The 19,300-nt window shown below is 43.5% G+C and overlaps 1 protein-coding gene across 1 annotated transcript in view; it reads left to right on the top strand.

Annotated features, from left to right (window-relative positions):
• The window catches only part of PCDH15 (protocadherin related 15), a gene marked incomplete at its 5' end in the record, with an annotated part of 280,224 nt that overhangs the window by 114,914 nt on the left and 146,010 nt on the right, over nt 1-19,300 (top strand). The window contains 4 exons of the mRNA XM_080347717.1: nt 2,268-2,402; nt 3,719-3,868; nt 11,369-11,562; nt 17,449-17,581. Of these exons, the coding sequence (XP_080203843.1) occupies nt 2,268-2,402; nt 3,719-3,868; nt 11,369-11,562; nt 17,449-17,581 (612 nt within the window). The remainder of the gene's footprint in view (nt 1-2,267; nt 2,403-3,718; nt 3,869-11,368; nt 11,563-17,448; nt 17,582-19,300) is intronic.

Below are 19,300 nucleotides of genomic sequence, written 5' to 3'. Positions count from 1 at the left end.
GAGTATTTTGGATTGCTAAAATAAGTTTCTGTTGTGCTAATCTGTCCGTATAGTCGTTGGTGCATGTGAGAGTTGAGCTCAAGTGTTTTGCCCACTGTCCTGTTTTCTATTTTTAATTACATCAGAATGACGCTAATAACAGTGTCGGAGTTCACCTTCTAGAAGCATTTTGGATTCAAGTTGAGAAAATGTTCAGAGAAGAAGAATGTAACTCTGCTTTTTGGATTATTTGTTGAATTCAGCTATTTCTGACCGCATTGTCCTGCTCTATATGGGGTGGGTTTGGTAGAGTTGGAAAGCAGCTGGTAAAAACACTTCTCAGGTTATATCTTGTGCAGCCACTGGATTTACTGTTATGTTTTATCTATGGCAGTTCAAAGCATTTTTTAAAGGACTCGTCTCCCAGCCTTTGGTGTTTTGCCGGATCACATTCACATTCCTCTTTTATAGCTTTACATAATGAACATAAATTAAGTAACTAATGACCGACTGTAGCACATTAAGTCAGGTTAAACTAACCAGATTACATAGTGACACAGAAATGTTTGTTGGAATGCTGTAGGCAATAAAAGGTAACATAGTTTATTTTAAAATTTGGCTGTAATATAGAGTGACCCTTGCAGTGCCGAGGGTTTAGATTGTGGGGTGACAATAAAACCCTGGCAGATGTATTGTTAACCTCCTCTTCACCCTCTTCCCCCTTCAGTCCCTCCCTCTCTCCCCTTCCCACTCAGGGCAGGCAATCGGGAGGGAAAGAAGGACAGAGAGAAGAGAGCTGGGAAAATTAAAAATGTTTTGCTAATGCTACCTATAAGAATAGAGAAAATAATACAAAATATACAAAACTAATCTTGAAAGTCCCAGCAACTGCAGAGCCGGCACCCGAAGCCCTGGACTGGACTCTGCAGCCAACCGGAGCTGGATTCAGTCTGTCACTGGCCTCAATTCACAGAGGCGACTTACGAGGTCCTCTCCTAATGTTGGCCATAAGCAGAAGGGACGAGATCGTCGTGATCTCCCACTTTTATATGCAGTATTCACGTGAATGGGATGTTATGCTCCGTTGATCAGTTTCTTGGTCACCTGTTTCTTGTTGCCCTTCTGGCGAGATGTCCATCCATGCTTATCAATAACCTCGCATTCCATTGCTGTGTTCACCAAAACATGTATCTGGTTCTCCAGGAAAATGCAGCTGATATGAAGCTTTAGCTGACAGGCAAAATCACTAAAAGAGAAACTTGATTTTAACAAAACCAGGACAGCAGTCTAATCACTTCAATAACTCAGGAGCATCTTTAAAGAGATGGGGAAAGATGTTGAGACATTTCACCCTGGTCATGATTCACGTTTCTACTGGTTCAACAAGACGGATATCGCAGAAAAATGACTTAATTTGTGGGGTTTTCCAGAACCACCACAGAGCTGAAAATGCCCTTTTTTCTTGCTCTGTGCTGGCACCCAGCAGACTGCAAATCCATTTTCCTGCTCTGTATTAACAGCTACCTGCTAAATTCACGCTGGGAGGAACCGGCACGAGGTTCTGGACTGTAATTAATCTGCTCTGTTCCCTGGGAGTACAGTAATAACATTCCTCCCCCATTCTGTCAGCTGAGATTCTGCTTGCCCCCAAATTAATTTCAGCCTTTTTCCCCAGGGGACATTTCATTCTTTTTTCTTCCTCTTTAGCTGTGTAGTGAAAATCTGACCACGGTTCCTTTACTATGGTTTTCGCCCCATCAACTGAGAGGTTCATAATTTCGCATCGATGTATTTGGTTTCTTTTTGATACACGAAGGGAATCTCCGAACAGCATCTATTTAGCGATATGCTTCAACACATATGGTTGTCTTTTTCACTGCCTCAACCCAACTGTTTTATTGCTCCATTAATCAAGATAAGCTTAGTTTTGTTTTTAATATGATTGAATCTGTTTTCTTACATTTGTAAGTTCTATTCGGTTTAAAAGTTACAGTTTTAATGAAAGAAAGCAGCATTTAAAACTAGCAGATACAGGTATTTGTTTGCCACTGGGTTTACTTCAATAGATTAACATGTATTTTTGATATATTTTTCATCAAGATTAGATTTTTAGATCAGCTGTTTTATTTTTTTACTTTTTCTACAGTTTTCTGGGTTGCTAGCCACGATATTAACACTTCCTCCTTAGTTAGCTTTCAACTGAAGTAAACACTTGCGTTCAGTAATTGGAAACTTAATGGTGTATATGTGTTGATAATAAAATGCTCTTTTTTTAATGCTGTTTAAAGACGAAGGACCCCCAGCTCCACCTCTTTCTGAACGATTACAACACGGTTTTCACTGTGACCCAGAGCGGCATCACCCGCTACCTCACGCTGCTGCAGCCCGTGGACCGAGAGCTCCAGCAGCTCTACACCTTCTCGGTAAGCTCAGAGCACCATACCATGTCACTAAAACCATTATTTTTAACATCCCTGGAGATGGTTAAAGTGGTACAGAAGAAGGGTGAGCAGCAGCAATACTGAGGCCTGGGGCAGAGTGACAAATCACAGAACCCCAGAATGTCAGGGGTTGGAAGGGACCTGGAAAGCTCATCCAGTGCAATCCCCCCATGGAGCAGGAACACCCAGATGAGGTTACACAGGAAGGTGTCCAGGCGGGTTGGAATGTCTGCACAGAAGGAGACTCCACAACCTCCCTGGGCAGCCTGGGCCAGGCTCTGCCACCCTCACCAGGAAGAAGTTTCTCCTCAAACTTCAGTGGAACCTTTTGTGTTCCAGTTTGTACCCATTGCCCCTTGTGCTATCTTTGGTTGTCACCAAGAAGAGCCTGGCTCCATCCTCCTGATACTCACCCTTTCCATATTGATCCCCATGAATGAGGTCACCCATCAGTCTCCTCCAAGCTCCAGAGCCCCAGCTCCCTCAGCCTTTCCTCACACGGGAGATGCTCCACTCCCTTCAGCATCTTGGTGGCTGCGCTGGACTCTCTCCAGCAGTTCCCTGTCCTGCTGGAACTGAGGGGCCACAACTGGACAGAAATGTCGTCGCTGCTCTCCCGAAGTGCGCGTGTTTGGTGCGATATCAACATTATGGATCTGCCTCCCACTCAGCATCATCTCCATGCCATCAGGCTTGTATTCTGCTGCCATGGCACAGCCTGACTTTTGTACCCCGTGTGACCTGGAGGCCACCTCTGCCTTTTCTTTTCTTGGCCCTTGAATTGGGAATATGATTCTCATAATGGCTTTTCTGCTTTATTTTTTTAATACAAAATAAAAAAGTTGGATAGCAGAAACCAGAGTAGTATTTTTTAAAGTTTCAGTGGATCTAATACTCCCTCAGGCATTTCGCAGTCTGTGAGGAAACAGCTTAACAGCCCTCAAGCAATTTGCAAATATGCTGCAGGGAAACCCTGTTCCTCTGCGGGGGTTCCCAGTCAACACCGCAGTATTTTCTGTCTGTTTAGCATTGGAAAGGAGAGCTCAGAGTTCCTCTCTGGAGTAAGGGCCTCTGACTCTTTAAGTCTCACTTGTAAACTGCTGGTTTGGAGGTTTGGCAGAGGTGCAGCAGCTTGCAAACAGCAGCTGAAGCCTTCTCTGATTGACCTAATGCAGACAAAATTGAAAAATGAAATGCTCATTTTTACTTGTCATACTGTATTTTCTCACAGTTGGAATTGTATTAAGAATGCACTATTAAAATACGTCCTGTTCTGCCTCTTTTGTCCCCTCCTGAAGATGACAGCGTCTGATGGCGTCCAGGAGAGTGCCCCAGTGACAGTCAATATCCTGGTCATTGATGCAAATGATAATTCTCCAACCTTCTCCAACATATCATATAATGTCAAGATTTATACGGATATGAGGCCTGGGGAAGGCGTTATAAAGGTAACTTGAAGTCTTTTTATTAGCTTTGTTGACTCTTTGCTAGCAGTAGATAGTCTTGTAGTACAAATTGGAAAGGTACTGAAAAGTGCTAGAAATAAAGTCTGTGTATCTCCACCAGTTAGTTAATTACATAGTTATTAAAGAGTTGCTAATGCTGGATGGTGGGCCTGCCTTAGTCGTATAGCTGCAGTTCAGCTCTTTCATCTGAAGTTTTACAAAACCTTTTCATCTGAAAATTCTCAAAAGAAAAAAAAAAAAAGTATTCTCCTCTATTAGTGGGATATTGAAAACAAGAATATTTGGGGGGAACAGGTGCAGAATTCAGTAGAACCTAACGGGAAATATTTTACCATGTCATAAAACCTTTTGGTTTTCACAGACACCCAGAGTAGTTTGTTTGTAGAGCAGATGAGCAGTGACAAATGTGTTGAACACGGGCCCAGAGGGAGCAGCAGTTTTAATTAAAGTTTGCAAGCACTGATTTATGTTTTGGTGCAGACTGGAGGTGACTCCTGGTTGCGCTGAAGTTAATGGAAAATGGCTTTTTTGGCTGGTAATTCTTGTAATATCTCAGCCATGCTCCTGAGTGCTCCCAGACGGATGAGAAGACAAGATGCTGTTAGTGGAGGTTGGTGTTCGAGGGTGGCAGAAGGCAGTATTGGAGAAAAAATAATACATCATTGGCTGACTTAAGTAATAAAATAGCATTTTCTGAAATATAATCAGCAAGTAAGCATTTGAAGGCAGCAGTGATTTAGCGGTATTAGGAGAAAGTTCAGTGGCTGTTTTGGCATGTGCCCTGCTTGAACTGGATTGATGTGCTGCATTTGTGCTTAAAAGCATCAATGAGAGTTGCGGGGACGTTTTTAGCAAGATTTGAGGGAAAGATAGAAGTTTTAAACATAATTAAATTCCTCCAAGCTTTGCACAAGGCCATGGGGGGAGGAACAGCAACAAAAAGACCAACTACTGTTGTCCTGAATGAGCTCAGGAGCTCTATTTGCATCCTCTCATAGACTCCTAACTCCATATATAAACAGGTAGATTTTGCAAGTACGCTGCCTTTGCGTGGTATTTAAGCTATGGAGATACACACAATGCTGTAAGAAGTTAAATCAAGGTTTTTTCCTAAAGCGTAAGCTCTCTAGTCCAAAAAGAAACGGTGCTCTGAGCTGCCCGGGTTGTGTTTGTGGCCCTTGGGATGAGCAGAGAGCAGCTACTGGGCTTTTCTGGAACAGCTGTGATGCCAAAGGACTCATTGTATGCCAAGGGAATGTGCTAGTCTGAGGGTTTACACTGCCTGGCGCTCCACCTGCAAATGTTTTCCAACCCTGGAGGTGTGCAAAGAGCGGGAGCACAAATCTCTCAGGAAATTGTTCCTTCTGGGAAAAAAAGTGACAGGGCGGCTCTGCAAGGGCATCTGTGTTAGGGGGTGGGTCCGTTCTAGGATGACATTGCAGAGTTAGTGGGGAAGTCAGGCCTTATGCTTCCATTTGAGAGAATCACAGAATCATCTGGGTTGGAAAAGACCTCAGAGATCATCCAGTCCAATCCTTGGTCCAACTCCAGTCCATTGACTAGATCATGGCACTAAGTGCCATGTCCAATCTCAGCTTAAAACCCTCCAGGGCCGGTGAGTCCAGCACCTCCCTGGGCAGCCATTCCAATGCCTGACCACTCTCTCTGCACAGAATTGCTTTCTCATCTCCAGCCTCGATTTCCCTGGCAGAGTTGAAGCCCATGGCCCCTTGTCCTATTGCTGACTGCCTGGAGAAGAGACCAATCCCCACGTGGCTAGAACTGCCCTTCAGGTAGTTCTAGAGAGTGCTGAGCTCACCTCTAAGCCTCCTCTTCTCCAGACTAAACAAGCCCAGCTCCCTCAGCCTCTCCCCATAGGTCTTGTGCTCAAGTCCCTTCCCCAGTCTTGTTGCTCTGATTTGCTAAAATTAAAATTATAGTGGAAAATGTAAGAGCTCTGAGGGTTTTTTCCTCCTCCACGCTTGTGTCTGTGAGGTCGGCAAGTGGTTACACTCAGACTGTGAGAGTTTAGAACGTGGAGGGCAGAACATCGTGGCTGGTTTGGGAGAGGGGTTGTTTCTCAACTAATCTTACATTGCTGGATGAGCTGAGTTTAGAAATGAACTGATATTAAAAAAAAGCTAAGAGTGATCTTAAGGTTTCTGCATACTGTGATATTGCCAGTAATAACAATTTCAGGCTGCTGGGGCGTTTGGGGAGTTTCTCACCTTGTTATTTTGCTTCTGCTTTATAAATACCTTCTCAAATGGAAAACTGACTTATTTTCTTTTAATTTTTTTTAACTGTTAATACAATGATTTTTATTATATACTCAGCTTGTTCTCTGTATGTGGAACAAACTCATCTTGTAACCCTATCTCATCCCTGCTTTAAGAATATTTTAGAATTCTCTGCTCAGGGATGATGATCAGCTGTGATAGTTCCCCGAGGAAAATGACCCAGGTCAGGTGTGATTACTGTGTAAAAACCACCTTCTCTAGCCGGAGAAAGCAGGTTAGAAAAAGAACACTGACCTCAGTGAATCTGAATTTAAAGCAGGCAAATTATGTGGTTAATAATAATTATTGCTAGACTGATTAATCTTAAACCTGGTAAAGTACTTAATCTCATCTTTATATATTGTTATAATTTTCCTGTCCTTTTCCACTTTTCAATTAGCACTTTCTTCCTGTGATTCAGGTGTTTAAACTAGTTACACAGTGCTGGTTGGGGTGTGCAGCTGTAATGAAATCATATTTGGCATAAGTCATTTAAATGCTGTTTCTTTAGACATCTCTCGTTTCTATATACAGCATAAACTATGCAGGGCACAGATGATATTGAGCAAGAAAATGAGAGCTGAGAAGGGGCAAAGGATGGCAAAAATTTGAATTTTGAAACCAAAATAACCTATTTTAATTTATCTGTGTGTCTGAATTTCTACCTAATTTCCTGTCTCAGAGGTATGACCCATGTTCAGGAGCTCTCTTATAAGAACAATTCAATAACTCCATGGTTGAAAATGGAAAATAAGCCATGTTCACCTCATGCGAGCTGCAACAATTCTGCCTCAGATCACCAGGACGAGTTTATCTGGAGGTTCTGCCCCAGCATCTTGTTCCGCAGATCACTTAACTTCACACATCACCCCGTGAACAGCCCTGGTGCTGGAGGTCAGGAACAAAAGCCAAAAGATAAAACGTGCTAAAACTGCAGGCAGTAACATTTCTTTCACTTATCTCTTGCTCACAGTAGATTTGGTCCTGAGCAGTAACAGCACTTTCAGTGGTACATGGGGACGGATTTAGAGCCATTAAATAAATACCTCCTCTGGGGTTGCTTTGTCGTTACCCCAAATGTGGCTTCTCAGGGCTGGGTTGCTTTGTCTCTGTTAAATAGTCTCTTTTGATTCCCTGCACATGCAACTCCAGCCGCCCTCACGTATGGATACACGTTAAATCATGTCCCAGAGACATGTTTGCAGCTCTTGCTATAAAGCCGCAGAACAATGTAGGAAAAGTCTTTGTAAAAGTCATCTCCATGCTTAATGTCTTATTGATGTGGTTATTTGCAGCCCTTTGTGTTCAATCCATCAGCATATTAATTCCCATCTTCGAAGTAAACATGATTAGCAGGAACAGAAAACACAACTGGGTTGTGTTTGCATTTCTCAGTAGATGTCTCTATATACTCAAGTGAAAAAGAAGAAGAAGATACTGAAAAGAGTTTTGACCAGAGCTCATGGTTCCTGCAGGGGTTCACTTTAGGTCAGTATGAGTCAGACCAGCAGGTCAAACGCTGGAGCCCAAATATAAAGGGAGTCTGAACAGAGCTTGTGTAGTCACCAAGAATGTGTCTTTGGAAATGTAAGACCATTCTTCTAAGTCTCCTTTCCCTTCCAAGGAAACCTCTTCTTGCTGCAGCACAATATGCACCTATCTTGCAAAACTTTCAATACATCAGATTTCAGTGTAACGAAGCTGATTCTGCTAGATGCAAAAAGTTTCTTAGGAAAGTAAAATAAATCTTGTTTTGTACTTCTTTCTGTATGTTTTAGACCGTGTTTCTCAAATCTTGTTAACTATGAAGCTCTATCGGTCTGGGACAGCCAGAGGTGGAATTTATAGATTCATATATTATGGCAGCTGTTTAACTTCGATTCTATTTAATTCTATTTTTTATCTCATTTTTGCCGCCAAAACATTTTTCAAATCACTTATCTTATCAAGCATTCGGTATTTGTAAGTTTAATTAACCTTATTAACAATCTATGTACTTGCGTGGTCAATTAATTTCTTTTTCCAAGTTGTCACAATAAAAACTGGCCTTGGTTCAGACCCTGTCATTAAATACTTAGGACCTTGTATTCTGCGTGAAACCTTTATTTATCTTCTTGTGCATGTTACTTTTAGAGTTCAGTTTAGAAGGTTATTAGAGCACTTTTCTTAACTATATCACTTAGTTGGATAGTTACTCTTTATGAGGTGAACGAGCACATCCAGTTGTGTATAGAAACTATAGAATGAGGGATTAAGGAAATGGCGTTTGAGGGGGTTTAAGCTCTGAACCCCAAGGGAGTGGAGAAACTCTTATTTGCTGAGTTTTGGTGGGTAGACTGACCATTGCGAGTTGGCACAGCAAGACATTAATTAACACATGAATATTAATTTTTATTTATACCTCTAAGAGGAGATGATTGATTTAATTATTTGTTTGAGATATCTTGAGTGTTTATCCTGTATTCAATATACAGCTTGTCTCAAAATACTGTAACAGCATGAATGAAGAATTACTCGTTCTAGTGCAACAGTGAAGCGTCTATGACAAAGAAATCCAAAGAAAATCAGTTTAGATAAATTGAAGTTAAATACTTCTGTGTTGCAAATTGGCATTGGATCACTGTACTCCGTGTGAATGAAGCAAAACACTGATTATTTCGGGAAAAGTTAACTTCACTTACATGCTTTTCAGCTGATGAACACTGTGTCCAACCTGTTCCGTGTTAAAACGGTTGGTCAGTCCCTAATAGCGTTAATAGCTGCACTTCTAAGGAAGAAAACACCTGAATCACCTGTCTTTTAGCATTTTATTTATTCTGCTAAAGCTGCTTGAGGCTTAGCTCTTGGTTGTGTGCAAGTTTTTGCCTTTTTACATGAAATTTCCTGTTCCATTGAGCCTACGTGCATAAAGAATGGAGCTCAGCCTAGAAGGCAGCTGGATCCACAAGTTTTTCACGTACTCCCCATGGCGTTTAATGTTGTATGCAAATGTGATTACCTTGAACATTACAGCTTTGGGGTTTATTCTTCATCTCCTCTCTTGTTCCAGCTGCAAGGTTGAGTTTCTGCTCCTGCGGTTCTTCAGCTGCGCTTGGGCACGGGTGGCTGGAATGTTGTGGGTAGCGCTCGGGAAGACCGCGACTTGCCAAAGGTTGAGTGTGATGCAAGATGGATTATTAGATTATTATACATGATACACTAACGTAGCAGGGACTTCCTGGAGTTCCTTGACCTGCCCGCAGTGCTGTCAGCTTTGCGAGTGCCACAGGGATGAGAAAAGGGAGATTTATCCTGAGATAACACCTCTTGATCCTGCCCTTGGCATCACGGTCATCGCTAAGGTTTTATGTCATCGTATGTTACCCTTAAACCCCAGACTTGCAATCTGACATGCAGCGCCGTGTTGGGAAAGCCAAGGCAGACAGGCCAGCAGGAACCTTTCAAGAAACCACATGTCTATTCTTCTTTTTCCATCCTCGCTTTTGGACCCCTGCAGGAAATCTTTTCTGAGGCTGGGATTTCTTATTGCTTTGTACATCCTGGGAAGGCTTTACTGCTCTACCTGCTGGTGCCCTTTGCCATTTCCCACCTGGAACTGCCGGGAGCAGCAGGAGCCCATTGTGACATCGTTCCCTGTCATTTCCACTCAGCGCCGTGGGTACCGGTGGGTGCACAGGCAGCACTACCCGCTGTGGCTTCCTCTGTGTTAAAATGCTGCCCGTACCGTTTCCCACGCTGTTTGAGAAAATACATAGTCGCACAAAATAAAGAGCCAACTGAGAAATCAGCGAACTAACCCCTCGGGGAAGAAAAATTCGCCTTAGAAAGCCCAGAGGTGCCGGCGTTGTGGTACTTTGGTGACTCAACTATCAAGGTAACAGAACGCTGCGTTCTGAATATGGTGATAATTAAGGTGGAATTTTAATGGCAGTAATACAAGCCAAGCGATAGGCACTGTGAGCAGTTTGCTGCACAGTTATACATTACATGTAGAATAACTTGTGTTATCCTCTATGTGTAAAGGAGGAGGAGAGGTGAGAGGGCTCAGCTGGGACGTGGGGCTGAGGTGTGGATGCACATTTCTGATTGGAAATCCAAGCTTGCTTCTTACTCACTTCACATCATGGCAGTCAGAGTCATGGGCACTTGGCTAAAAGCAAACAAATATGATTACTGACCTATATTTTTCTGGCCTTGTGCGTGAATGATTGATTTAGCATGGCGTGCTACACAAGTAGGATAAACCTTTCCCAGGGGCAGGATAAGAACCCCCTCATTTCATTACATTCATCGACATAATTTGGGCCTAAAATATTAGGCCTTAGATTTTTCTTACAATAAAATCAAAATTGTACAATTATATGTCCCTGCTCACTGCAGGGGGGCTGGACTACGTGACCTTTAAAGGTCCCTTCCAACCCGAACTATTTTGTGGTTTTACGCTATATAAGAAATGCTACATGTGAGAGTAATCACAGCCCTGGTAGAGATGACGGTGTAGAGGCCACACGGTACAGAATTACTTGCTCGATTGCATTTATCCCAGGGCTCTGAGCTCGCTCCCACAAGCACAACCTTGCAGGTAGGTGGTGACAGGTTAAAGAAATGGGCCTTGCTCATCTGTGGTGCGCCTTGCTGTGTTTCCTACATATGTATCATACGAGAATAGCTGCCACTTCCCTGCCACTTGGCTTACACATGCGGTACAGACATCATTCTCCAGTCCCACACAACAAGGGCTTGTGATGCACCACCTGGGTGCTGGAATTTCTCGTAGTGCCAAGGCTGTCACTCTGAAGAGAGCAGAGAGGGATGGAGACTTTCCATCAGGAAATACGATCTTCTTGTTAGCTTTGTGACAAAACAAATCTCTCCCACTCACCCTTTTATAGGAAGTGTTATAAATTCCAGTCCACAGAGAATAAGCTTGGTCTTAATTAGTTTTCTTAATTCATATCTTCAAATAATTTGCTTGCAGTCTTAGGTAAGCAGTTTTTCTCTGCTTCATTATTTTTTTTACACCTATTATCCTTCATTTAAACTGTATCCTTGTTGTACAGTAATTAGAAATTACAGCATATGTTACAGGTGTTCAAGTTTTCCCTCATCTCTGCTTCCTCTACCCCTACCGAGTTGCCTTATAAAAAACGATTAAACTACAACGCTGAAGCGTGCGTTCTGACATTCTGGTTTTGAATTGCAGCTCACTGCTGTAGATGCGGACGAGGGACCCAATGGCCAGATAGGATATGAAATTTTGGCTGGGGATCAGGGAGACTTCATCATCAATGACCGGACAGGCCTTATCACCATTGCTCCAGGCGTTGTGCTCTCAGTGGGGCGATCCTACGCTCTCACTGTCAAAGCATCCGATAGTGCTCCTCCTGCGCAGAGAAGGTAACTCATCTTCTAATGAAACTCATGTGTTAATCGGTGCTTAGCAGCGCGTAAGAAGCGCGGCACGCTGTAACTCCGCTGGAATACAATGCAATGTGTTCTGTTTGGTGTAAGGATCACGTTTTGGAAAAGTGTCACGTTAGAAGCTTTTCACTTTTTGTTCCTTATTTATATTTTCATTGCAGTACACAGTTTTCGATATTTCATTTGCTGGTAATGGTCTGCTTTTTAAAAGTTCACATGTCGTGCTGGCATGGTGCATGGCCATTTTTTAAGAGTAATTGGGATTGAAGGGATGTAAGGAAGAAAGCAAGCAGGAAGCTTTTTGTTCAGACTGCGGCTTGCTGTGATGCAGAAAGGATCGGAGACAGTCTGGTTGCTGAGCTGGAGACCTCCTCTCCAGGCGCATGGTCTTGGCATGCTGTGGACGTGGTGACAAGTTGTGACAACGGTGAGCGGTACCCCGGCCAAGACTTAAGTTCTCACCAGCAGAATTTTTTCTCTTCTCCCCCAGCTGATAAAGAAAAGCAGCCTGCAAATTTAGTGCAGTTAAAATCGGATGCTCTCACATTCAAAAAAATTAGTGGTTTTGAGGCTCACTTCAATGCTTCTTTTGAGTTTGTGTTCTGCATACGGTAAAATTGTGTACAAATGTTGTCAATTCATGAAGAAGTGGGGGGGTGCATAGAGTGGCTCTTGTGTTCTGGGCCCGGTTTTGATAATGTAACAACATTAACGATGGTGGAGAGGAGCAGTAGCCTCCAGCATTTAAATCTCCCACAACCCTTTCTCTTTTCCTCATATGAGTAATGTAAGAAAGAAAAATAACCCAAAAGTGGAATTTCAGTCATTGGCTTTTCTTCAGGACCTGCTGCTTCTGTCATGTCTCCAAGAGAGTTCAGCACTTATTTTATAGTTACATTTTCCAGTCACTGGAGTATTCAGATTGTTAGATTGTTCATAAAACTAATATCTGGTAGCGGTCTTCTGGTTATATTTTCTTCTCCTTTCCCTCTATTGCTTATTTTCCTGGTAAGCCCTCTCTTAGGTAGGTCATAAGCTGTTAGTAGTGCTGAGGAGAAGATGGGGCACTATTATGTGCTCACTTTGGTGTAGCGCTAGCATAGCATTACAGTGGAGGAGAAAAATCAATAATGCCGCTTCAGAGACCTTCAGAATCCAGCCACATGGCCCCACTAACAGTAGCCCCTACAATACAGCTTTGATTACTGTCAGCTCCTTTTATGTTGGAGAAATCTTCATATTGTCTAAATCTCTGCTTCCGATCGTGTATGTTGGAAGCATGTGCTCCCTCCTCTGAAAATGTCTTCATTGCAATAATCTGCAAAAGTGGAAAATATCTCCTTTCTTGCTGTTTCTGCTTGTCTCCCTTTTTTTGTGGAATTATAACGTGATTTATTTGCTTCATAGCCTTTCATGTGTGTTCAGAAACCCACTCGGTCTAGGCTGTGTTCCCATAGCTGGGCTTGGTTGTATTTTGGGCCCAGAGCTGGGGTTTGTGTGTCTGTGATGGTTAAAAAAATCAGAGGGATGGCTACTGGAGGTGCTGTGGAGAAAAACATGGACAACTCCTACTGTCTGGGAAGATACATTCAGAGTGCCTCAAGGATCAGTACTGGGACCTGTATTATTCAATATATTCATCAATGACTTGGATGAGGGAATAGAGTGACTGTCAGCAAGTTTGCTGCTGACACCAAGCTGGGAGGAGTGGCTGACACTGGAAGCTGTGCTACCATCAGAGACCTGGACAGGCTGGAGAGCTGGGCAGGGAAAAATATAATGAAATAGAACAAGGGCAAGTGCAGAGTCTTGAATCTGGGCAGGAACAACCCCAGGTTCCAGTATAAGTTGGGGAATGACCTATTAGAGAGCAGCATAGGGAAAGGGACCTGGGGGTCCTGGTGGACAGCAGGGTGACCATGAGCCAGCACCGGGCCCTTGTGGCCAGGAAGGCCAATGGTACCTGGGGTGGGTTAGAAGGGGGTGGTCAGTAGGTCAGAGAGGTTCTCCTGCCCCTCTGCTCTGCCCTGGGGAGACCACACCTGGAATCTTGTGTCCAGTTGTGGCCCCTCAGTTCCAGCAGGACAGGGAACTGCTGGAGAGAGTCCAGCGCAGCCACCAAGATGCTGCAGGGAGTGGAGCATCTCCCGTGTGAGGAAAGGCTGAGGGAGCTGGGGCTCTGGAGCTGGACAAGAGGACACTGAGGGGTGACCTCATTCATGGTGATCAATATGGAAAGGGGGAGTGTCAGGAGGATGGAGCCAGGCTCTTCTCGGTGACAACCAGTGATAGGACAAGGGGTAATGGGTGCAAACTGGAACACAGGAGGTTCCACTTAAATATGAGACAGAGCCTGGAACAGGCTGCCCAAGAAGGTTGTGGAGTCTCCTTCTCTGCAGACATCCAAACCCGCCTGGACACCTTCCTGTGTAACCTCATCTGGGTGTTCCTGCTCCATGGTGGGATTGCACTGGATGAGCTTTCGAGATCCCTTCCAATCCCTCACATTCTGTAATTCTGTGATCCAAAGGTTTTGCTGCCTTCCTAGTATGGTTTATTGAAGGCTAGAGAACCAGCTGGAGGTGCCTGGAGCAGCCGCCTGTGGTTGTGCGCAGGGGAGAGCTCGTGTGGGCTGTGGTTCAGAGGTCTTGGCAAGCATCCTGCTGCATCTCCTGAGCCCGTTGCTCTGACTGAGAGGTGGTTGACACCTCACACTTGGGCTCCCAGCAACTTCTTGCTGTCACGTTTGGTTGGGTGGTTGACGTTGCCTTGGTGGAGGCAGTAACCAGAATTTGAGACTAATTAGAATGGGTGATCTGTGCAGATGGGAAGGTGTATGCCCTGTACAATAAACAAAGAAGGATTTTGCTGTAATTTCAAGTACTAAGCATTTTTTCCCAAGTCTGGATTCTGCTACAGGACATAACAGGCTGACTGTCGTGATCTGTAAACCGGCTGGGTTTCAACCGTCCCCTTGTGTACGCACAAAGCCAGACCAAACCACTAAGCCTGGCTCAGGAGCCGGTAGCCTTTGTGAGCACAAATTTAAAATCAATTGCATCCTGTGTAGCTTTTTTGCATAGTATAGCATTAAGTTCTTGACAGGTGACTGTGCATGAAACAAGATATTTAGCTGGGTATTATGAAAGTTTCTATTGTGAGCATCATTAACGTAACTTATTACGTTATAGGTATATTTAAGGTATATTTAAGTACACTTAAGTACTTTAACTCTCTTTATGCAAAGAATAAATTTGAAATGCGAAGTTTAGTTTTTTAGAACTGAAGTTAAGCATATGGAGATTAGCACTTTATATTATTTTTAAAAATGAAGACAAGAGAGAACAACATTTGTAAATTCAAACAATTTCATTTGAGGCCTTAACTTCTTCATCACTATCCTCAGATTCCTGTACGGTGGAAGAAAATAACTTGGTGATAATAGTGATTTGCTGCATCAAGTCCAATCTAGAAACTGCTGGATCATGAGATTATTGAAATATTTAGTGGAAAAAGACATTTTGAGTTGCGCATGTAGGGATTGCTTGGCCAAAGATATGTTGGTCCACTTAGATGTAAATATATTATACAGTATATAATATAGTTATCTGTGGAAAGCACACAGAGTTAAAGCCGAGACAGGGGCGCAGTGTCAGTGGCTTGTTGACCATGCATTTGGGTTTTTTTTAGAGCTTGAAAGACAATAAATAAGCTTCGTGTTACTAAGAGGTAGCAGGATCAGGAAATAAAATATGCAGAGTAAATTAAATACTAAGCAGTGGAAGAAAAATGCACAATAAACTGAAGCTATTTGGATACTTGTATCCTAAACAGAAGCTATCCCAAGAAAATATGCAGCCCAGGGTCAAGTGGTATTTTGTCTGCTAATTCATTGTGATTATTGTTGAGCATTTGGTGATGGTATTTCTTTTACTTTGACAATGTGAGTGTGGAACATCAGTTGTGAAAGAGGGAGTATTTTAAACCAGACAAGAATACAGGCAATGGCCAGTAGTTTATGAGGGGGTAATTTACCCTGAATTATTGACTTTAGTTATAATTGTCCATCTTCCTCTGATTACACCGGGTTTGTTTATATCCATTGAGGCAGTGACCTGCAAATTCAGCTTCTGAAATGCTCATGGGTATGATAGATGGAAGGCTCTGTAATTCCCTGATGGATTTCGTTCAAGTTTGGTTTAATCAAATAAGGACCTGGCTGTTACATTCAAAGCAGGGAGATCCTTGGCTGGATTTGCAGATGGACACGAACGCGGGACTTGCTCCAGACACAACCAGGACGCCTGGGATTGCCTGGACCAGCTGGTCGCTTTGGGGCACAGGTGGATGTTTGCTGGGCTGGTGGTGGAAAGGCTGGACGCTGAAGGGTCAACTTGTATATGTTATTAATATAGAGGTGGTGCGTTGACCTTGGCCAGCTGTTAGGTGCCCTCCCAGCCTTACTCTCGTTCTCCCTCCTCAACAGGTCAAGGGAGAAAATAAGATGAGAAAGTTTGTGGGTTGCAATAAAGACAGGGAGGTCACTTACCAATGACTGTCATAGGCAAAACAGACTTGACTTGGGGGAAATTAGTTATTGCCAATTAAAATCAGTTTAGATGCTGAGCAACAGATAAAACCTATACTAGCACCTCCTCCTTTTTTCCAGGCATAACTGCACTGGGCTGGGTTTAATCCTTTCCTGGTGGGTTCTGCATGTGGAAGTGTCCCTAGGGATGGAGCTCCTTCTGCAGCACTGACCGATCGGTGGGATTTGTCTTTCTGGACAGGGGCATTCATGGTTTGTTGTCTTGGAGCGTGATCTTATCTGCAGGATGCAGCCCCTAAACCAGCGAGATCCGTCACGGCATTGCAGTGATGGCTTTGCCATCTCATCAGTGGCTCAGAGTTATAAAACCTGCTGGCAAAGGGCAGTGGGAAGTATCTGTAACACAGCAGTGACCGTGCCTGGTCAGAATCCCGTACAGCTAATTAAAAGTATCGATCAGTGGCATGGTGTTTTGGTAGTTAATGAACTCTTAATAGAGAAGCTGTTTCAGCTGTAAGTTATCTGGCAATTCCTGGTAGGAGTCTCAAAAAATGCTCGGAGTTTGCTAGACCTGTAAGAAGCAGCTCGTTGTGTGTACATGTTTTTCATTTGTCTCCCCCCTCAGAGGGAAAAAGAAAGGCCTTAAAGCCTGAGATTTCCCAGTTTTGTCAAAGGGCTTAAGCGGAAGTGTGTGCCCGTGTTGTAACACTGGCTCAGTGTTCCATCCTGGGGCAGGGGCAGTGCCAGAACAAACAGGAGAGAAGACAGACGGGATAACAGAGCAAAGGTGCAAGAGAAAAGTCCCTTTAAGCCAGATTTGAAATCTCTCACCTTCAGAGAGCGTAGTACAGCATTGTGTACATCAGTCTTCCCCAACATTATCTACTCGGTCACCATTTTCCATTCCATCTCTTCCGAAGAAAGGCAGTAAAGCGAAGGGGATGCTCCAGAAGTGCGTGTTGTGCATGGCAGGAGCAGTTCCCCTCTCAGGATTCATCCTGCTTTTCTAGAGGACGTGGTATCACCAGGGGATTTTCAGTCTTCTTTCTATGTGGAGTGTGCTTTGTTTTTCAAAGAACACTTGGGCTACTTTAAAGAAATTATTTAGCTTTTCTTCTGTTAATGTGGCAGCCTGCTTTATTTTTGATGCAGAATGAAAAAAATATGTCCTGAAACTTTGAAAGGAGCAAAGCAAGGTTGTTAGAGCCAAAGAACACGCATTGTATAAAACAGAAAGTGGTGGTTGCCTTGTGTGTGTTGATGTATCGATTTTGACTGGCTTTAACTTCATGTTTTTCTTTCTTTTGTTGCAGGAGCTCCATTACTACTGTTTACATTGAGGTCCTTCCGCCCAACAACCAGAGCCCTCCCCGCTTTCCCCAGCTGATGTACAGCCTGGAAGTGAGCGAGGCCATGCGGATCGGAGCCGTCCTGTTGAACCTGCAGGTAGCGATGCTCCCCTCATAAACAGCCCCTTTTGCATGGGCCATATAAGAAAAGTGCTTAATTGGATAGTTCTAAACCTTCTTTTTGCGTTATCACAGAATCACAGAATCATCTGGGTTGGAAAAGACCTCAGAGATCATCCAGTCCAACCCTTGGTCCAACTCCAGCCCATTGACTAGATCATGGCACTAAGTGCCATGTCCAATCTCAGGTTAAAAACCTCCAGGGCCGGTGAGTCCAGCACCTCCCTGGGCAGCCATTCCAATGCCTGACCACTCTCTCTGCACAGAATTGCTTTCTCATCTCCAGCCTCAATTTCCCCTGGCAGAGTTGAAGCCCATGGCCCCTTGTCCTATTGCTGATGACTGGGAGAAGAGACCAATCCCCACCTTGCTAGAACTGCCCTTCAGGCAGTTACTTCCCTTCAGGTATTTATGTATGCTAAAAGGCTGCATAGGAGAAAATAATTCCATGAATGGCTCAAAACTTGAAAGGTCTGTAATTTCTTATGTTAAAATCTCTATGTAGACATTTGCTAGGAAATCAGAGTAGCTTAGGACCTTCTGCACCTAATTCACATGGAGTTTCAGTAAGAATTTTGACACCCTGTCGTTTCTGAAAAGCATCTGAAGGTATTTCCTGCACTTGGTGTTTGTAACGAGTGCTGTTAACAGGTTGACAAAATCAGAGGTCCCTACACTGACTGACCACCCAATACAGCTCGGCAAGTGGAAGCCGTGAAAGCACATTAGTCCATTATTGCTTATAAATAATGCTGCATTGCCAGAGTTTGCAGAGCCAGGCTCTGCATAGTTAATATTATATATCAGCTTTTTCCTACCTTATTTACCATTCCCTAAGCTTTTTCTATGTTGTGTTCTGGCCACACATCTTGTAAGCCAGCTGTGCAAAATGGGTAGATAAATTACAACTCTTCACATGATTTTTTTTTTTAAGATCAGGAACTTAATATTGTTATGAAATAATTATAGCCTCAAGTCTAAAGCAATAAACTCAGCACAGCACGTGGTTCTCTTGTGAACGTTGCGGCGTTATTCAGACTTTATATAAAGCTGTTCAGAAGAAGAAGACTCGAGGTACTTGAGCTAAACAGAAACGATCGAGAGCAACAGGCGGACCTGCTGTAAGTCAGTGCAGCTCTGTTGAACTCAGTGCAATCAGGGCAGCTCCTATCAGTGTGTGGCGCTGCGTGTTTTGCACATTCAGTCAGTGCACGGAAAAAAAGAATAATCTAAACCAAATATGTGTGAAAGAAAGGAACTCTAATTGATGCAGGTGACTGGGGAAGTTTCTATTAAAATAATTTGCTGATGAAAGATGGAGATTGTTACAGATGGTTAAGCTGATACAGTCACCTGCACAGAAGGGAGGACGACTCATTTAGCTCAGTGCTGCAGATTAATTTCTGGCGTTTCTGTAAGGCCTGCACTGGGTTTGAACTGAAGAGCCGTGCTGGTCAGGAGCCTTCTCCTCCCTGCTGGGGAGACGCTGAGAACAGAACCATTTGTATTGACTGGGCAGGTGCTGGAATATCTGGCTGAAGGATCTTTGGAGGCAGAAAAACTTGTAGCAGGTTTTAGCGTTGAAGGATTTCACGTAATTGAAATGTGGGTAGGAAGTGAACCTCATTGTTGGAATAATCTGCTTTAATGTTTCACTTAACCCGAAACATTTTACCTAGAGTTTTGCTTTTTTTTT

The sequence above is a fragment of the Nesoenas mayeri genome (genome assembly GCF_963082525.1).
Source record: "Nesoenas mayeri genome assembly, chromosome: 7".
Taxonomy (NCBI): domain Eukaryota; kingdom Metazoa; phylum Chordata; class Aves; order Columbiformes; family Columbidae; genus Nesoenas; species Nesoenas mayeri.
This window is presented reverse-complemented; position numbering and strand designations above follow the sequence as displayed.